This window comes from Phoca vitulina, unplaced genomic scaffold, assembly GCF_004348235.1.
Source record: "Phoca vitulina isolate PV1807 unplaced genomic scaffold, GSC_HSeal_1.0 scaffold28, whole genome shotgun sequence".
NCBI lineage: Eukaryota > Metazoa > Chordata > Mammalia > Carnivora > Phocidae > Phoca > Phoca vitulina.
This window is the reverse complement of record NW_022589731.1, coordinates 12318663-12331834: the sequence shown is the minus strand read 5'-3', so window position 1 is coordinate 12331834 and position 13172 is coordinate 12318663. Positions and strand designations below refer to the sequence as shown.

The 13172-nt window shown below is 34.0% G+C and overlaps 1 protein-coding gene across 5 annotated transcripts in view; it reads right to left on the bottom strand.

The window, feature by feature from the left end:
• ATRNL1 (attractin like 1) overlaps positions 1 to 13172 on the bottom strand; it is an 839540-nt gene that overhangs the window by 569705 nt on the left and 256663 nt on the right. For all 5 annotated transcript variants that reach the window (XM_032423422.1, XM_032423427.1, XM_032423424.1 and 2 more), the window contains exon 19: positions 10262 to 10399. In XM_032423422.1, the coding sequence (XP_032279313.1) occupies positions 10262 to 10399 (138 nt within the window). The remainder of the gene's footprint in view (positions 1 to 10261; positions 10400 to 13172) is intronic.

The window sequence follows — 13172 nt, the reverse complement described above, 5'->3', positions numbered from 1 at the left end:
CCTAAAAGATATTTTTTTCATTAGAGGATAATATAGTAACTTTAGAGTGAAGAAATCTGGCAGACAATACTTTATCCGAATGTCCCTATTGAACATTACCATTAATGGAAGGATGATAGCATGTGGCTCATGATATGGTGAGAAGAATTTAGCATAACTTCAGTGGTATTCCTGCCAAAAGTATGCAATCAGAATATAATCATGAAGAAATGTCAAACAAAGACATATTTCATACAAATAACATGCTATACACACACAAAAAAATGGGCTATAATCCTAAACAATGTCAATGTCACTTATTAAAAAAAAGACTCAAGAAATGTTCCAGATTCAAGAAGGCTAAAGAGACATAAAAATGAATGCAACCAGTCATCTTGGATTTTCTTTTCTCTAAAGAACAACGCTGGGACTATTAGTAAAATCTAAATAAGGTCTATATTTAATAACAATATGCACCAAGGTTCATTTCCTGATTTCTGTAACTGTAATGTAATTAAGAAAATTCACAGTTTTTAGAAAATATCACTAAAGTATTTAAGGGATAAAGGCCCATCAAGTCTGCAATGTTTAACTGAAACAGCAAGACAGAGAGGAGACTTGAAGGAACTCTGTGTATTTACTTGCAACTTTTCTGTATTAAATTATGTCAAAACAAAAAAAATTAAATAGACCTTTTCAATTCTGAAAAGATTAAACATTTATACACCTAAAAAAATAAATAAAATACATGTTTATGTTTTTGACTTGTAAGTCAATAACAACATTATGTTTAACAACTTTGAGGTGTTCTCTTTTTCCCTATGTGTTAAGGGTTTTGTTTTTTCCATTTTGAGTAGAAGGGATGTTGTTAGCAATATGTCAAGTAAACAGTTCCATATCTCAAGAAAACATTAATTATTTCTCTTCCTATAAAGGGAATAAAAAGGTAGATAACAAATGGAGACACTGTATGGAGGGTATAGAGATTGTAGGGAGGGTATTCATTCATTCATTCAACAAATATTTAATAAGAAGCTATTCCATTTCAGCTAACCTGTAACATCCAACAGCAAAAGAAGAGAAGAATCATGGGAGCTTTTTTTTTGCTTTTTTTTTATTTTATTATATTATGTTAATCACCATATATCACATCATTAGTTTTTGATGTAGTGTTCCATGATTCATTGTTTGCGTATAACACCCAGGGCTCCATGCAGAACGTGCCCTCTTTAATACCCATCACCAGGCTAGCCCATCCCCCCACCCCCCTCCCCTCTAGAACCCTCCGTTTGTTTCTCAGAGTCCACAGTCTCTCATGGTTCATCTCCCCCTCCGATTTCTTCCCCTTCATTTTTCCCTTCCTGCTATGTTCTTCTTCTTCTTTTTTTTAACATATAATGTATTATTTGTTTCAGAGGTACAGGTCTGTGATTCAACAGTCTTACACAATTCACAGCACTCACCATAGCACATACCCTCCCCAATGTCTATCACCCAGTCACCCCATCCCTCCCACCCTCCACCACTCCAGCAACCCTCAGTTTGTTTCCTGAGATTAAGAAGAAGGATCATGGGAGCTTAACTGGTATTATCATTAACTAAGATGGGGTGAAAAGGAGAATATTTTTAAATAATAAAGTCGCTGAATTCAGTTTTTGAACTAATCAATATGAACAATACAGGAAGTCAAAAAACAAGTTAAAATTGCTTATTAAAATAAATACACAATTAAATATTTATATACTTCCTTTAAAGCCTAAAAATATAGATTATTCTTATAAAATCAGTAGATGGACCCACAGAGAAAAAGCAAGATGAAAGGTATAGATAAAATTATTTGTGATTAAAAGAAAAGCAAGTATTTGCATTCATATCCCATGGTATATAAAAATGGATCTTTGAGAGAAAAGGTGTTTCTTGGTGATAATATATTAAGAAGGATTTTAATATGTTTATGAAATATTTACAGAAAATATTTATGCTGATGCTTTCCTACACCTGCTCTAGGCATTTCTAATATATAATTAACTTGTCCACCATCACTAATTAGTTTTTGTGCATTATCTGAGCAATGAAAAAGTATGTATCCAAATTGGCATTTAGCTTAATTTTACTCTTTAAAAAATCTATAAAATCAGACTAAAACCATATAAATGCTTAGAATTTCTTAGATTAACCTCTAATTCTCTGGAGTATACAAAATAAATGTTTTGTGCTTGAGAATATGAGAAATATGACCCATTTTAAATTTACCTTTTAGTTGTCAAAAGCTTAACTTTTGTAGGTTTGTATAAAAGCCTTTTTATTGTTAAATTAAATTATACTATCTTACATCACTTTTTAAACAACCAGATAATGCCAGATCCTTATAACACAAAACCTTAAGCAATACATGATAAGGGGACTAGGCATCACATCAAATGAAATTAAAGAGAAATATTAAACACTTACGATAAAATAATGGCTTCTATCTCGTCCCCAAAACATATGTATTATACTGTAGATTTAAAACCATTAAGTATTTTTTTTAATTCCATGAGATATATTAGTGAACTTATTAATGAAAAGAAAGCATGCAAGTGACACACTTCATTGTCAAAAACATGCAAACCAGAGGTGGAAATAACCTGTAGCATCAGGTCTAGGACCTTAAATAACACTAACCAAATGCCAAAAGTTGAAATGAAGATTTAAAGTTAGGATGGGTGGAAAGTAAAAGTTTGTGCAAATGAAAAACAGGGAGAGAGGGGCGCCTGGATGGCTCAGTTAAGTGTCTGCCTTCCGCTCAGGTCGTAATCCCAGGGTCCTGGCATCGAGCCCCGCATCGGGCTCCCTGCTCGGCGGGAAGCCTGCTTCTCCCTCTCCCACTCCCCCTTGCTTATGTTCCCTCTCTCACTGTCTCTCTCTCTGTAAAAAAAATAAAATCTTTAAAAAAAAAAAAAAAAAACAGGGAGAGAGATCTTGAGGAAAAGGGGCAGGTATAATAAAGGTGCGGAAGGCGGCACCTGTGTGGCTCAGTCGTTGGGCGTCTGCCTTTGGCTCAGGTCATGGTCCCAGGGTCGTGGGATCGAGCCCCACATTGGGCTCCCTGCTCAGCGGGAAGCCTGCTTCTCCCTCTCCCACTCCCCCTGCTTGTGTTCCCTCTCTCGCTGTGTCTCTTCTGTCAAATAAATAAAGAAAATCTTTAAAAAAAAAAAAAATGCGGAAGTAAGCCAAGCAAAGTTCCCCAACACTCAAAAGTTCAGTGACTATGTCTCTAGCAGTTTCATGAGGCTCAGCCCACAGACATCTTTCTGAAAAGGCATCTAATATAAGAAACTAGTAAAAACTGCACCTTCTACTAACCACAATCAAGGTCATTCTGAAATCACTTGACTTAATGTCAGGTCCAAATACCTTCCATAGTCTCAGTTCTTCTTGTCGTTTTGATTCCTTTTATGAGGATAAAAGGGATGAAGAGAACTCAAAAAGATGGGATAAAGAAAGCTTAGGGCTATAAGTACTTGAAGTTAGAGGAACACATCTCCCAGAAAAACAAAGTATTTCAAAATAATTAGTACAGAGAGAAGATAAATAGAAGCTATAAAATAAAGATTTTTTTAAATCCTTCAGTTTAAACAGGCAGCTCTGAATGATTTAAAAAAGCCTTTTTTGGTTTTCTTAATGTATTTAAATTTTTTTTAAAATGTTATTCTGAAGCAAATCTTTAATCAAAGTATAACTTCATGCCCATGCCATATGCTAAATATCTACATATAATTATATAATTATTCATGTAATGGCCTCTCTTTGGGATTTTTTTTTTAATTTTTTTTAAGATTTTTCTTTATTTATTTGACAGAGAGAGACACAGCGAGAGAGGGAACACAAGCAGGGGGAGTGGGAGAGGAAGAAGCAGGCTTCCCGCTGAGCAGGGAGCCCAATGTGGGGCTCGATGTGGGGCTCGATCCCAGGACCCTGGGATCATGACCTGAGCCAAAGGCAGACGCTTAATGACTGAGCCACCCAGGCGCCCCTCTTTGGGATATTTAAAGTCTCAGGTTGGCCTTTCTCTGCCACACAGGAAAATCATGTATACCAAGAAAATACAAACTTTTAACTTTGTTGTGTCAAAATAATTAATAGAAATAAGATTTCCATGTCAAGTGATTTTCATTCATCTGCAGTTTTAGATTATTCAGGTCAATGTTCCCAGTTTGAGAGAATTAAATTTCTTACACTTATTTCAAGAAATACTCAGTTCATTTGGTTATAAACTTTCAGCCTCTATAAACATCTCTAATATGTGAGAAGGGTTTGTTTGTTTATTTATTTATTTATTTTTGTGAGACGGGTTTAAAATCCTAGTAGAGAGAAAGAAGAGTTCATTCATATTCCTTTTACTACCCTCTTGTCTCTGAGAATAGTTGTGTCATAGCCCAATGTATTTATTAAAGTATTAAATACTTCTGTAAAAGTCAGCTATGGGTAGATATCCACAATATACCAAAAAATTTTTAAAATAAGTAAGTTTTGGGGCGCCTGGGTGGCTCAGATGGTTAAGCAGCTGCCTTCGGCTCAGGTCATGATCTCAGGGTCCTGGGATCGAGTCCCGCATCGGGTTCCCTGCTCAGTGCAGAGCCTGCTTCTCCCTCTCCCTCTGCCACTCCCTCTGCTTGTGCTCTTCTGTCTATCTCTCTGTCAAATAAATAAATAAAATCTTTAAAAAAAAAAAAATAATAAGTAAGTTTTGCTTATATGAAACAAAGGCAAAACTAGAACTGTCATTTTTTGGAAGAACTCTTTTTTCCCCAAACTAGAAAAGAGTAAGTTTCTTTATCACTATTAAAACTAAAAACTAAAATTTAAAAATGTAGAAAGAAAAAAATACTATACTCAGATGAGTATAGTATTCAAAAACCTAGAAAAAGAACAAGAAAATGAACTAAAAGATATAACTTAATAAATACAAAATTAGACTTTGCTAAAACCAATTATGAATGCAAAGTTAAAGAAAAAAATCTTATTGGTAATACCAACTCACCCATTAAACATCTTGCAATAAAATAATCAAAAAGAGTTAAGACCTAGATGAAGAAAACTATTGGTCATATATGACTGCAGTTTTTAAAATGCCTATATTTCATGATTTGGAGAGTTTTTTTTGTTCTTATAGTACATCTTTTTATGAATAATCAAATAAAACAAGTACATATAAGTATTTTTAAACATTTTGGGGATTAATAGCATTACAGCTTAGTTGTCTTACATTTAGAACAAGGTATAATATAAAGCATGCAATTAATGATAATCTTATAAAATTGTAACTTATAAATTGAACTTAACTCCAAAGGGCCTACCCAGATCGTTCCATCAGAATTAATCTATTTGTCCCTGGTTCTATCATTCAACCTCTTCATAACGCTATTATAGCACCCTTACAATGTAGAGAAATCAAGCCCTAGCACAGTCTTTTGCATATAGTTAGCACTCAATAATTGTTTGTGAATTCGAGGATAATCCTTCATTGCAAAGTAATGCAGTGTATAGACTGTTGAGTGAGACGTTCTAGTCAATGAAACTTTCACTTATTTTCTTTTACTAAAATTTATAAGTCAAACTGGAGATTATATGACAAAAACAATACTGTTACAAAGTCTAAATCACACATTTTTATTAACATACTTAAGTCTACTGATGTTACAGATTGTAATAATAAAAATAATAGCAATAATGGCAATAATAGCATTCTAGAGTTAACATTTGCCAGAAACACATATTATTTCTTATGTAAAGTACCTCATTTAAGCCTCACAATAAATTAAATTAGTCACATAATTTTTAAGTGAGGAAACTGAGACAATAAGGTTAAAAAATTACCCAAGGTCACAGTGGCATTGCCTGGATATGGACCCAAGCTGTTTACAATGTTATATTCTTCCATAGCTACAAAGATGACTGATAGATGATAGATAGATGATAGATAGATAGATAGATAGATAGATAGATAATAAATAGATAGCAGCTCCAGGGCAAATTTGTATCAAAGAATCTTCTTGGACATCAATGAGAAATAAAATAATTTTAATAATAAACCACTTTTTAAAAAGTTTGTTCCAAGTTTTTATTTAAACTCCAGTTAGTTAATATACAGTATAATATTAGCTTCAGGAGTAGAATTATTGATTCATCACTCAAATATAATACCCAATGCTCATCACAAGTGCCCTCCTTAATACCCATCACCCATTTAACCTATCCCCCCACCCATCTCCCCTATAGCAACCCTCAGTTTGTTCTCTATAGTTAAGAGTCTCTTTATGGGAATTTCCCTCTCTCTTTTCTTTTTTTCTCTATGTATATCTGTTTCATTTCTTAAATTCCACATATGAGTGAAATCATATGGAATTTGTCATTCTCTGGCTGACTTATTTCACTTAGCATAATACAATCCAGCTCCATCCACATCCTTGCATATGGCAAGATTTCATTCTTTTTTATGGCTAAATAATATTCCATTGTCTATATACATATGTCACATCATCTTTATCCATTTCCATCAGTTGAAGACACTTGAGCTCTTTCCATAATTTAGCTATTGTTGATAACGTTGCTATAAACATCAGGGTGCCTGTGCCCCTTCAATTCAGTATTTTTGTATCCTTTGGGTAAATACCCAGTAGTGTAATCGCTGGATCATAGGATAGTTCTATTTTTAACTTTGTGAGGAACTTACATGCTGTTTTCCAGAGTGGCTGCACCAGTTTGCGTACCCACCAACAACGTAAGAGAGTTCCCCTTTCTTGGCATCCTTGCCAACATCTGTGGTTACGTGTGTTGTTAATTTTAGCCATTCTGACAGGTATTTATTTATTTATTTATTGGAGAGAGAGAGAGGGAGAGAGAGAGCAGGGGAACGGTCAGAGGGAAAGGGAGAGAGAGAGAATCTCAAGCAGACTCCGTGATGAGTGCAGAGCCCAACACAGGGCTCAATCTCACCACCCTGAGATCATGACCTGAGCCGAAATCAAGGGTCAGTTGCTTAACTGACTGAGGGACCCAGGCACCCCCTGACAGTTACTAATAACCCACTTTTAATAGTTAATTGTAATAAAAGAATAGCTATGAATATGCCATAGTCTAAAAACAATCTGAGGAAAATCTACAAGTACATTTATTAATATCGACAACAATGTTAAATTGACTTTAGTAGACTGAATTTAAAAAATAATCTCTGAATCTGCAGGACCTCTAAAGCCTCACCATTCAAATATAAATCTACTTCCTTCTTTCCCTTACTATCAACAGACTCTGAATTTTAATAAATGCATATACTAATGAAAAATGAACTTTTCTCAATAAGGTGAACTAAAAATAAAGAAACAGCAGTAAATTTATACTTCTCATTTTTTATAAATTGATTTTAGCCACAGCTGCATTAAAAATAATTCACCAAATGTGACATACTGTTGATTTAGTTAGATAGCTAATGTGGCCCTAAGAAATAAAAATGACTTTCATATATTACATCACCATAGAGAAGTCAGAGACAGCAAAATAATATCTTGCCAACTTTAGGAAACAAGGAAACTATAAGGAATTATTTAAAGCTCCATAAACTACCAGAGAATGTGCAGTAGTGAATAAGATAAGCATTTATCTTTCATCCCCTTTAATTTTCCATTGCATTATGCCTCAGCTTGCCAGATGTGTAATGTCAGCAACAAAAATGAATATGGAATAACTGAACTTAGTCTTAAACCTAGCAGAGAAGTATCATCCCCAAAGGGGAACATATTTCTAAAAGCACTTATGCCTATTGGAGTGATAAAACTTACCATTCTAATTTAAAACATTTTGTAGCTAAGATAGTTATTCAAATGTTCCTTTTGCCTATATTGGCAAAAAATTAATACTTTGGTAATCCTCATGACATTGCATTTGGCAGTGGATTCTTAGATATGCACCAAAAACACAAGCAACAAAAAAATAAATAAATAAACTGGACTTCATCAAAATTGGAAACTTTTGTGTTTCAAAGGACATGATAAAGAAAGTGAAAAGGTAGCCTACAGAATGGGAGAAAATATTTGCAAAATATATATCTGATAAGGGCTTCATATCTGGAATATATAAAGAACCCTTACAGTTCAATGACAACATCAAACAACCCAAATAAAAAATGGGCAAAGGACTTAATAGACATTTCTCCAAAGATGTACAAATGGCCAATAAACACATGAAAAGACACAGGAACCTGAACAAATATAGCACGCCCATGTTCATCGCAGCATTACTCACAATACCAATAGATGGAAGCAACTCAGGGGTCCATTAATGGATGAATGGATAATGTATGTGTATGCATATACACATACAATAACATACACATACAACAGAATATTATTTGGCCTTTAAAAGGAAGGACAACCTGACACATGCTACAACATGAAAGAAACTTGAAGACAATTACACTAAGAGAAATAAGCCAGTCATTAAAGGACAAATACTGTACAATTCCACATATTTCAGGCTATCTAGAGAAATCATATTCATAGTGACAGAAAATAAAACGGTGGTTGCCAGGAGCTGGAGTAAGGGTAATGGAGAATTATTATTTAATGGGTACAGAGTTTCAGTTTTGCAAGATGAGAAGAGTTCTGGAGATGGATGGTAATGATGATTTCACAACAAAGTAAATGTACTTAATGCCTTTGTGCTATACACAAAAACATGGTAAAAATGGTAAATTTTATGTTATGTATATTTTACCACAATTAAAAAAATAATAAATTGTTCTAAAATGGGCAAAGGACTTCAACAGATATTTTCCAAAGAAAATATACAATGGCCAACAACCACATGAAAAGACAGTTAACATCACTAGTCATTAGGGAAATGCAAATCAAAACCACAATGGGTTATCATTTCATATCCACTAGGATGATTAAAGTTTTTTAAAAATGGAATACAGCAAGTGTTGGCAAGGATGTGGAGAAATTGGAATCCTCTACATTTCTGGTGGGAATGTAGAATGAGGCAGCCACTATGGAAAAGAACTTGAACAATTTGGCAATTCCTCAAAAAGTTAAACGTAGAATTACCACAATCCCTCTCCTAGTTTATGCACAAAAGAACTGAAAATCAGTATTCAAACAAAGATTTGTACAGTAAGGTTCACAGCAGCATTATTCACAATATGTAAGCAGTGTTAACATTCTTTGATAGGCCAGGCCCTGGGCCAGCTCCCTGTTTAATAGTCTTCATCTTTTCCTAACCAACAATAGAGGCTTTTCTGTGGGTGCTGTATGGGCAACCTCCAAGTAGAAATAGAAGATTAAAACATAGGGACAAGGACCAACCTAGAGATAAAAAAGGATTACTATAAAATTACAATTTAAAAGGAAGTTTATAACATAATAAAAAATAATAATAAAAAAAAGGAAAACCTAAAAATTCTCTAAAAAGTAAGAGAAAAAAGCAGGAGGATAGAGAGGAAGATAGAGAAAAGTAGAGTTTAGTGAACAAAAAAATGTGATGAGAATAGCACTTTAAATGCTCTTTTAATGTACTTCAATTCCCTTATGTGTGCCTCTATATATATGATCTCATTTGATCTTTATCATCTCCCTTTTACATATGAGAACAATGCGGCACTGAGAAGTTGAGTGGTTATGGTCACACATGTGAACAGTGGCGGGGTATTTCAGCCCAGGATTGATTCCAAACCCAAAAAAGCTTATCTGATGTAAGGCATACACAAAACCATTAATTACTTCTCATATCTAAAGTCAAAACAATAACTTATTATTATTAAAAAACAATCAGCAGTGAATTTTTTGAATAGTGAGACTATAGGCGATTTTTAATATATCTGCATTTGCTAATTTTCCATGTATTCATTTTGAAATAAGAAAAAAACTTTTTAAAGTATATCAGAGAATTGTTATAGTTCATATTGCCCCTAATGAATAAATACTACCTTCTAAAAATACTGAAACTTAATGGAGGGCACCTGGGTGGCTCAGTCGGTTAAGCGTCTGCCTTCAGCTCAGGTCAGGATCCCAGGGTCCTGGAATCGAGCCCCGCATCGGGCTCCCTGCTGAGCAGGGAGCCTGCTTCTCCCTCTCCCTCTGATCCTCTCCCTGCTCGTGCTCTCTCTGTCAAATAAATAAAATCTTTAAAAAAAAAACCTAATGGAAAAAATTTTCTTTTATAAAATATATTTTCCACAAGAGTTGTATCTTTCTCAATTTTCTTTTCTGTGGTAAAAATACACTGAAGTAAAAGAAAAAATACTTACCTGTGCACTGTCCTCCATTAGTCGGATCCCCGTAATAACCTGGCATGCAGTCTTGACACTGCTTTCCTGTGGTAAGATTTTTACACTGTTCACACACGTTATTATTGATGCAAGTGCTATGTCCATTACACTGGCAAGCTAAAGAAAAGAGTAAAAAATATTATAAATACCTACAAAACCACAGCAACTATAATAGCTATCAAGACAAAGAATTTATTTTACAAATTTCAATGGTAGCAAAGTCCAAAGGACATTTCCCAAGTTTTATTTTTTTATGTAAAATATATGTGGCTCAAAATATTAATGCAGGACAATATATATAATAAATTGTGTTGAAATTTTGTCATATGTTCTATAACATATGTCATATGTCATATGTCATATGTTCTATCTCTGTAGGGGAAAGAGATAAAGTAAAACATAACAGTTATAGCTAAAAAGGGAATACTTATTTTTTTTGAGAGAGAGTGGGAGAGAGAGAGTGCACATGAGCAGGGGTGAGGGGCAGAGGGAGAGGGAAAGAGAGAATCTTAAGCAGGCTCCATGCCCAGCACGGAGCCCAATAAGGGGCCCCATCTCACGACCTTGACATCATGACCCGAGATAAAATCAAGAGTCAGACACTTAAGTGACTGAACCACCCTGGCACCCCAAAAAGGAATACTTAGCACGTTCCTTAAAGATTCAAGTGAATATTATGTCTAGAAGTTATACAAACACAAGAATGAATAATATAGCTTTGGTAAAGAATGTTAAAATGCATCTTAATTATATTTACACATAATAACAAAGGATCAATAAATATAGAAAACTGTGTGGCTACAGGTCCTTCAAAAAGCTCCGTGTATGATTAACAAAAATAGCACTTTTAAATTAATTTGCATAAAAGCAAATTATCGTCTTATTTTCTTTGGATAAGAAAAGCTTCAAAGCTTAATCAAAATTCTATTTGAATGTGAACTAAACAGAATCACATTTAAAGCATGAGACTTTTTTATGTGTTTTATGTGTAATATAAGATTTAATAAGTTCTGGTATTAATTTTACAGCAGCATTTCAGATGAGAGATAAAGTTCATATATGAAAGCTCATGCCTTTCGTCCTATTTGGAGCATAATGACTTAGTTTCATAACTGCTTCCCCAAACACCATCATCATTGCCACCCTCATAATCATTTTCATCACTATTACAACTAAGATAGCATTTAATTGAGCTTTCTCTTACTCTAGCCAGGGAAGCCAATATTCAGTCAATTCCAATTGGTTGTGGCCAGCATCTCTTCTGATTGGTCAGAGTACATTTTGTATCAGTCTTAGAATATATAAATACCACTCTATTGCCAGATAGTATACCAGGTGGTATACCTAAATTACATCATTTAATCCTCACAATGATTCTATATGGAAGGCACTACACCGGGGACCGTTTCTAAGATAAGGAAGCCTGGGTTAAGCAACCACCCAAAGTCACACAGCTAATCAATGGCAGAAACAAACACACAATCAGAAAGTATGAATCAAAAGACAGACATTAAATACCATACCTCTTGTATGTAGAAAATTTGAAAGTGAGAGGGAAATCCTAAGAGAGTAACATAGGTTCATCCACAAGAGCTAACATCAAAGGGTAAAGAAATACACAGGCAAGAACAGTAAAAACTAAACACCTATACCTTATAGAAATTTTCAGAGCCATAACTCTACTGTAAGACAGTATAGAAATAACATAAAGTCATCATGGGAAAATGCTAAATAATCTCCATCATCCTCTTTATAAAACTGAGGAAAATTATAACATAGTTTTCACATTTTATATTACATTATGAAACAATGAGGAAATTTAGAACAAGGAAACATGTTCACAATAATTTAAGTGAAATCAAGATACAAAACATTACATTTAGAATGACAATTTTGTTTTAAAATGTATAAGTATGGGATGCCTTGGTGGCTCAGTTGGTTAAACATCCTACTGACTTGATTTCAGCTCAGGTCATGATCTCAAAATCGTGAGATCTAGCCCAGCAGCAGGCTCCATGCTCAGCGGGAGTCTCCTTCTCTCCCTCTCCTTCCCTCACCCTTTACCCCTCCCCCTGTTCGCTCTCTCAAGGGCTCTTTCTCTCTCTCTAAAATAAACAAATTAATTTAAAAAAAAATAAAAATAAGGAGACAAACCATAAGAGACTCTTAATCTTAGGAAACAAACTGAGGGTTACTGGAGGGGAGGGCGTGGGGGGATGGGTTTACTGGGTGATGGACATTGGGGAGGGTATGTGCTGTAATGAGCACTGGGTATTATATAAGACTAATGAATCACAGACCTGTACTCCTGAAACAAATAATACATTATATGTTAATTAATTGAATCTAAATAAAAAATAAAAATAACAAAGTTTAAAAAAACAAAATGTTTAAGTATGCCTATGGAAAAGTTAATATAGGTTATCTTAGTTTAGTAAGATTTTTTGCATCATCAATTTTCTATAATAAATTCATATTGCTTCCATAATAAGAAATAATAATGTTAAGAACTTTAATTTTTTAACATTTGTTTAAAAGTGTAAGTTACTGTTTCATAGAAATTTTATTATGTGACACCACTAATTAATTCAGTCAGGTAAAAACAAAATTTATTGAGTGCCCACTACATGTAAAGCATTACCTGAAAAACTTAAAATAACAAATGGGTTACTATATGTATTTTATGAACCTCCTGGCGATATATTTTCATCATAAAAACAAATGCTTTAACTTCTGAATAAGAAGCAATCACATCTAACATCCTCCCGTTAGCTCACCACTAAAATAAGAAGGAAACTTGCCAGCAACTACAGGAATTTGGGTATGGTGACAATGACACAAATTAAAGAAAGTAGTAAACTACAATATCTCTGGAAATTAAAAGAGGATC